Below are 8,340 nucleotides of genomic sequence, written 5' to 3'. Positions count from 1 at the left end.
CATAAAATCCGGATAAATTCTGGACCTTTGATAAGTCTGTTATCAATATAATATTATATATAATTTTCTGGCACGGTCAGAATGTTTAACCTGTGTTTCTTAGTTGATGAATAGTTAGCTGTGAATGAACCTTTCTTATTTTAATAGTAGTTCAGAGGACTGTGCACCTTGTGCTGCAGAATCCAGCCTGCAGTTCTGGAAAATTGATGGCACTGGAAGCTAAAGGGTTCCTGGAAATTTAATTTAACAAATCGCTCACCACATCCGTGGTGTGATGGTCACATCTCAACATTTTAACTATTAGTTTAATGTACAGTAAGTATTGCATCCTTCTCAGAAACATCTGCGTATGTTGGGTCTTTTTTTGCAACAGCAAAAAGCTTCCTGTGTGTTCTGTACACCCCTCAATTAAGCAATTAGATCACATGGATATAATTATACATAAGTGAATACCGAGGTTGACAATTTGATGTTGGAACATGTTTGTGAAAAGCAGTTATTTACCACCAGTACTCTATCCGTACTCTGTTCAGACAATACTAATACAGTACTAGAGAAAGAGCCAATAGACATCTGATAGAAAGTGCTAAGAACCTAATATTCTTTTATTATAATTACACTTACATGTTTATAATACAGTTCATTTGCTTTTTGTCTAACAATACCTTTACAAAATAAGAGACTGAAGAGTATTTTCCCCAAACAGTAAACTAATTGAATACTGAGGAAATAACTTATTTTCAAGCAGATTTCTAGCAACACTGAAGGGCAGCAGAGCGCTCTAAGCATACACCTTAACATTCATTATTGGAGCAGACTCAACATTATGTACAAGTATAGGACAAATCAGCAGGTGCACACTCACGATTCACACAAACACACACACACACACACACACAGCAGCCAGATTCTTGTGCGTCTATAATTGCAAAAACAAAAAGTCTTTTTTTTTTTTCTTTTAAACTATTTTGTTACGTGCATATTCATTGCCATAGCAACAGGGGGCATAAAGGAGTGTAAAAGTGGGGGGGGTCTATCTATCCATCGCCACGCTTCAGCTTCACAGGCTTCACAACATTACATTTCCTTGCATAGATTCTTGTGTTGTGGAATGGACCAAAAGCATTCCCCTGCTGATTCCTTAAAACTGAATCAATCAACCACCGATTGAAGTGGAATGCTGGGAAATCGGAGCAGCCGTCACATGTTGAAGACCCTTGATCCACTTTGAAAGACAGCAGACGGGTTCGGAGAGAGCTTGGTTCTCACCAGATGTTCCTGAGACGGCAGGGAGGGGAGAGAGAAAGAGAAAGAGAGGTATAACAGCAGCTTTTAAGGCGATCAGACACATGAAACCAGAGAGGCTAGCAGCTGTGGTGCTCACTCTGGACCCATGAAATGAGAGGAGACTGGTTGGGCTGTGCCGTCAAACAGCATCAGGTCTGCTGTCACAGTCTTGACTGTATTGCTATTTCCTGCTTAGTGCTGCTCTGTTCTGCTGATGGCAGCTGTTCATCGAAGCCTGACCAGAACCGATCAGGGCTGTAGCAAATAAATAAAAACACTAAGAAATTGAACATAGTCTGTTCTGTCTAGTCATTATTGGATGTGTCACAGAAAATGGGTCAGGCCACAGTATGTCAGTTTACATGCACAGTTGTGTAAAAGCTGCTTTTACCGGACATGTGGAGCCCTGAGACTGTCGGCAGCACTTTGAATGCGACTTTACAGCGCTGTGGGTGGCAGGGAAGGCATTACACGTTCAGCAAGTCAGATCGGTGTGTGAGTGTATTCACCTCCTCCCCCTCCCACACACGCACTCTGTCTTTTCTGCTCTGTGTAGCAGCCAGTTCTGCCTCTCTCCTAAATTAGATTGGTGCCAAAGAAGACTGGAGCCTGGTGCAACATCGCACTTGAACAGATAATCCATCAAATGGTGCACTACCCCCCGACCCGCTTCCCTCTACCTCTCTTACTCTACTACCTATCTATCACTTGCTGTATCCAATTCCTCCTCCTCTTCATCCTTTTTCCAATCCTTGTCTCTTTCTTCTAACCCTTCTTTTTCCTCTCCCCTGCGCCTAATACCGGCCTATCCTTCCTGCCAGAATCCTGCCAGTTTTGGCACAGGACACTTCTCTGTAGTTCTCGGAAGCGTGGGAAAAGGGAAGAGGTCCAACTGAAAGATGAGGGGAGAGGAAAACAGGAGAGAAAGTTTGGCTTTGGGGATGTCGAAGTGAGGAGGATGAAAGAGAAACTGGGAGAGAGAGAGCCAAAACAGTGGGTGAAGAGATAAAGGAGGTAACTACGGGGGCAGGTTTAGAAACACTGGAATTAGGGTTCAGAGTGTGGCACAGTTTTAAAGAATAAAACAAACTAGTTTCATGATTTCTCCTGTTTAATTACTGAATGGTAAATAAACAATGTTAGATGTTGTACTATGAAGTGATATCAATAAATATCCATGCTGAGTTACATGCTGAGAGGCCCTTTAAAGAGGGTGAATACTGAGGGAATATTTGAGATTTATCGACTTTGTAGGGACCCGTTTCAAGTTTGAACACTTTTTATAGGTACTGTATTTAGAAAGCAGACGTTTAGTAATGCATCAATGAACAAGCCAGCTACCTATGAGCGTCACACTCTGGCCTGTGCACCACTGATGAACTGAACATATACTGTAGAGGTAGAAACAGTGTATTTTAAAATGCATTGTCTTCCTAAACCTCCTGTTTATAGCCACTGTGAGCAGCATTTCCATACCTGCACCGTCACTGCTGAATCAAGACACGGCACTGTTTTACATTGTATTCAGATGTTAAGCAGGGCTGCCTGCGAGCTCAGAAAGCACAGTTCCAAATCTCAGGAGACCACTTCCTATAAGCTGACTACAAAACAACCAACAGTTTCCTGCTGAGGTTTCCACTCTGCATGCTAAATGTGTTCCCCATTCAGCGGTTTTGTCTCGCTCATCCCTGACACACTCTGCGGATTAAACAGCCCATCCTCACAAATCTGTTTGCCTTGTGTTGTGGTTGCCGGACCTCATTCCTAACACACACACACACACACACACACACAATGCTGAGAGTTAAGAGCTAAACAAGCTGGACAAGCTGGGCTTCAGGTTTAACAGATTTTCATTTTCTCATCTGACAGCTCGCATCCTCTCACTGGGATGTTTTAAATTAGGTCTGCGAGTTCAGCGAGTTCACAGCTCTCTCATCACATAAAAAGCATTAATGTGTCATTGTCTGCTCCATGTCATAAAATTAGAGACGGCTTTTATCTGTTGAGATGGATTTTATCTGTTAGAGGTGGGGGAACATACAATTTGAGGGATTGATGTGAGCAATGTGAATTACATGGCTGTTCAACTCCTTTATCATGAAGAGCGGATTGATTTCAGCAGCTTATTTGGGACTTTACATCTTTTTTTATGATTAGATACAGTCTGTCTCCTGTAATCAAATGATGAAGCTTTGTTGGGCACCAATAAAACACTATTGTGTGGTCATGTATTACAGAATGGCATCGCTAACTGAGCGTGACCCAGTGTAATGCATAGTGGAGTAGGATGTGTAATGCTTGGTCAGACACCTCTGCAGGGGGCTGGTGAGTCAATAATGAGTTGGCAGTGAGTGGGCTGTCGCTGACCGGGGTGGATTATCTAAGATCAAGTTGAATTTCTTCCAGGCTGGTTTGTGGCAAAGTCTGGTATGACTGATGAAAAATCGCACAATGTACATGTGAGTGTGTGTCCGTTCAGTATCGACTGCAGTTTTCAGTCACACAGCCGAACGCGCTCCCAGCAGCACATCCTGCCTCAGAGTGCAGTGAACTGTCATTCCAACTGGGCCAGTGTTATTAATAGAGCCTGTGTCCTGCTATTGACATCCCTCACTTTGACCTCCATCACCATCAGACAGGATACTGACTGACATAATAGTTTAATAGAGACGTCATTATTCAGAAAACTATGCAAATAATCAGGTCATCTTGTTTTGTGTTGCATTAATCACTTTTTCCTGAAACTTAAACAGCCTGACACACCAGATCAAGGCAAACACAGCTTTTCACCACATAAACACATGATACTTTATTGGGGCAACGGCGGCAACAGGTTGCAAACAGACAAAGCAGCCTGACCTGGTCTGTCCCAGTACCCCCTATGCTCCACAGACGGACAGCACCAGGCAGTGTGAGCGGGGAAGAGGGATGGCACTAAACCTCTGGAGATTCCCAAAACCTGTCTCACTTACTGTCATGCAACAGCTGTCCCGAGCGTCAGCCCCTCGCTCAGTTCACCCTCCGGTAATCTGGACCAACCTGCCTGAACTGATGAGTTCTCTGCTTCCTGAGCAAATCCTCTCTCTCGTTGCAGTTTCGCTTCACATTTCAATCAGGCCGTACATCTGTCTCTTTGTGCTTCTGTCTTTGTTTCATTATTTATAACTATGTCACTAAACCACAATGAAAGAAATCTATTCAGATTTTTTCTGGCCACACTTAAAATACATATACATTTGAAATAAAAGCTAAATCAAACTGTGTGTATTTCATTTAAAATGTAAAAAAGCCATTTTCACTTTCAATGCTAATGCCTCATTTCGTTTCAGAGCAAAATGGAGCACATTCAGAAGAAATACCCGTCTACTTTATTGTTCTCATCAAGCCTGTTCTATTCAGGTCAGAGTAATGAATGTAGCACCAGCAGAGTGTTATCTAACACAGTACATGGCCTGTTTTAAACAGCTGGGTCACTTTGAGCTGCTTAGGGACAGAATGCTGCATCACTTTCCTGAGACGCCCCAACAGCACCGGGCCACCGGGGAGATAAGTGAAGATGACTTTCAGGAGGAGCGTGCATTTTAAACCCCCTAGCTCTTTTGATGAACTCTTTGAACCTGCGTTTGTCTCAGAAGCCTACAGTCTTGGCCGCTCCAGCTGAATGACTGACATTTGAACATTTCACTAAAATACACAGTTTGAACATCAGTGTTGCCTTTGCTTACTTCTGCCTTGGCTGTTCCACTGGGCTCGGTTCTAGCGGGCGGGATGACCTGCTGGGGGCTCGGTGAAGTGCCAGCTTGCAGGGAAGAGGGGAAAGGCTGGGGGACAGTAGCAGGTTGTATGTTGGAGGCAGCAGATGGGATGATGTGCTCTGCCTGATGCAGCCCTGTGGGCCTGTGGACCTCCCCGCTGTAGGCAGCCTGGTAGCTGGTCTCACGTGGGACGTGGGTGGCCTCTGTCCCTGGGCTGGAATATTGAGTTGGAGGATTTTTCCTGGCACTTTTGGCAGGTCTCACCCCCGTCCAAGGCCTGTACTCTTGCCTGAATGAAGACAGATGCATCAGTAGGATGATAAAGACTCAGTACAGGCAAAAGTCTGTATGTCCAGACCGAGGTCTTGGTTTAATGAGAAACTTTATTATTATTTTAAGTGTTTAGTGTAGTGTAAGGTGTATTTAGACCTCAAACTACATTTTAAAAGTTATCTCTTGCAACCTTATAAAGACACTGAATTGGTTATATAAATAAAAGTATCTGAGAAGTGAACATTTGGTTAGTCTGTGATTAATTATAGACAGTGGAGCCGGTCATGAGTCAACTTCACTTTAAAGGGTTTCAAGTCAGAAAGTTTTTGAGATCCACATAAAAAAGAAAAGTAGGGTAAAAGAAATCAAAGATTCATACTTTATCGCTCCCATATATAAATATAAAATGTGAGAGAGAATTATTGATGACCTCCATCTTTATGCAGTCTTACTGGGTCGACCCTTGAAGCCGGGGAGCTATTAATAAAGCGCATATAATTACGCATGAAGGCTTGCATCAGCGCATCTGCAGCTCCCAGCTCTGCTCCAACAGCCAGCGACAGGTGCTGAAAGAAGTCCTACCTGTAGGAGCTGGTGTTGCTCTCCTCCATCACCTGCCGCTCCCCCAGCCTCTGCCCCTTGCCCCGCTCCTCTCTCTCCCCATGCTGCGCCTGGCTGTGGGAACTGTTGACCGGGCTGTCCGACACACTGTCCGCTCTGCTGCCTCCGTTACTAATCCAGGGGAAATTCTCCTTCCTAGGAATGGGCCAGGGTTTGAAATCCTGCTTGTACTGGGTAACACTGGGGAAAGGCACTCCGGGCGGGTGGTAGTCCTCCCGGGGCTTGTAGCTGGGCTCCTTTCGCGCCCTGAAAGATCCTCTGGCCTCCGGACCGTCTGTGTGCGCCTGAGGGGAGCCGGCGGCACGCAGGTCCGGGGGTGAGCAGTTATTCCCGAGTGCGCGCTCCGAGGCGCAAACCTGCTTGGTGACGGAGCGCACCTCCTGTTCGCCGATGTCCGAATAGTTCTGGATGGTGAGCGGGACGGAGAGGTCCGATTTGTCGAACTGGTTCCAAAAACGAGCCAGGCAGCACACTCTGCTGATGCACGGCCAAGCCATACCCCACTAAACTGGCAGACTTGTGGAGGAGAGAAGAAAAAGAAGAAGAAGAAGAAGAAGAAGAAGGAAAGAAATCAAATAAAAGAAGAACAGAAACCGGCACAAAGATCAAAGGTTACATTCACACAGAGTATCGCCCTCTCTCCACGTCCGGTTCTGGGATGCTGAGAGTTTTCTGCGTCCAACAGTCCATGTCAGCAGCAGAGGAGTGCCAGCAGAGATGAGCCGGTCTGTCGGGGACCGTCAATAAATATTCCTCTCACGTGGTCTGTAGTGCCTCCACTATGCAGAGGAATCTGTGGCAAATTATTCTCCGCATCTCCAACCGGATCCCGAGCGTCCGCGCGTCTCACTGGCTCCAAAAGTAGCGAAACGTCGCCGTTTTTCTCCACGACCTGCATCCACTCGTGCGATTAAAAGCCCCGAGCAGCAGATGCGTTACGGCTCCTCCACTCGCCATCAGTGAAATTAATGTACCTGAACTGTTGCCGGCTTGCTGGGAGGTTACATAATTGTGATGCAGCCTCCAGCTTGTGCCACTGTGGTCCACAAACACAAGAGACCAGAGGCTCAGCAGCTGAAGGTGTGAGCAGAGGTTTTATAATGTGCTCACAGCTGCTCGTTGCCACATGTTGCATCAACCTGGTCATTTCCAATAAGGTCACGAGGTTGAGACACAACACTACAATTTACAGTGAACCATGGGAAACTGTTTCTTTAAAATGAGACCCACTGTGAATCAAACAGGTTTGACATTATATCCCAGTAGAGATATCAGGTTATGTGAGGGAGAACAACGATAAGCCCATAGACACCCGTATCATCTAAAGGTGACAATATTTATTATTATTATTTATATATGCACACTCAGTGTTTATCCAGGATTCATCAACATCAGCCAGACAAAGATGTTCAAGTAAAAAAATGAACGAAAAGAAGGGCAGACTGTAAATCTGGACACTATGAGCGTATAGTCTCTTAATGCACTGAGCCACCTAATCATCCTCAACAAAGTCAAGTGGTAATAGAAAATGATGAAGAGACTCTGAAGTGCTCTGGTTCTTCTGAGATAACCGATTATTAGACTGTTACTATTGTTTCTGAAGAGGATTATAGTCTTTAAGTTCAGGTTCTCTCTGCGCGTGTGATACATATTGTAGAAGAGAAATGATGTGAACTACACGGCTAGCTGCAGATGACTGAGCAGGAGTTAATGAAGCGAGGTGATTGTGTTTACATTGTGACTTGTATAAACCTTCCAGTGACACAATCATCTGCAGGAAAAAAATATTACATCACTCTCCAATATAGTGAACCAGGAATATTATAATAAATAATATCAACTGGGTCTATTTGATTTGTATTATTATTATTTATTTTCAAAAAGCCTAGAATAACTAATGTAACTAATCTGCTATTACTACTTGGAGTAGAGTCTAAAATAAATTTTGGCATGATGGGTTGTGATATTTCACAATTTTGCACTGTGGTAAATCTCGATGTCACATGCAATTTTGAACCAGATGACAAATTTCTGTTGTTGGTGCATTTACATCTCTTGGGGGAATACTGATGTGATTTGCATCACTTGTACTTGTATTGCTATTATGAATATCTAGGTTTTGTCCATTTCTTTAATATTGTTTTTCATACCCTTGGTGCAACTGGACAATGGCTGTTGTGAAAACAGTTTGCAGCCATTTACAGTAAAAGTCCATAAAATCTGCAGAGACTAGGACCAATGATAAGAATAAATTTGTACCCAAACTCTCGCCTCTTCTGCCCTCTATAGTCTCAAGTGAGAAATAACAGTAGACTAAACAACAACTGCAGAATGTTAAATACACTGTTAAATACAATTTATGACCTTTTATTGTTTAAAATCTAGATGTTATTTAAGAAAG

The 8,340-nt window shown here is 43.9% G+C and overlaps 1 protein-coding gene across 1 annotated transcript; it reads right to left on the bottom strand.

Moving 5' to 3' along the window:
• Window positions 1-592: 592 nt before the first annotated feature.
• On the bottom strand, window positions 593-6,453 carry map6d1 (MAP6 domain containing 1). Its single transcript, XM_026375155.1, has 3 exons — window positions 5,901-6,453; window positions 5,016-5,334; window positions 593-1,278 (listed from the first exon to the last, which is right to left on the bottom strand). The coding sequence occupies exons 1-3, from the start codon at window positions 6,434-6,436 to the stop codon at window positions 1,201-1,203; spliced, it is 933 nt and encodes a 310-aa protein (XP_026230940.1). The 5' UTR covers window positions 6,437-6,453; the 3' UTR covers window positions 593-1,200.
• Window positions 6,454-8,340: the final 1,887 nt, after the last annotated feature.

This window comes from Anabas testudineus, chromosome 17 (genome assembly GCF_900324465.2).
Source record: "Anabas testudineus chromosome 17, fAnaTes1.2, whole genome shotgun sequence".
Classification (NCBI taxonomy): Eukaryota; Metazoa; Chordata; class Actinopteri; order Anabantiformes; family Anabantidae; genus Anabas; species Anabas testudineus.
This window is presented reverse-complemented; position numbering and strand designations above follow the sequence as displayed.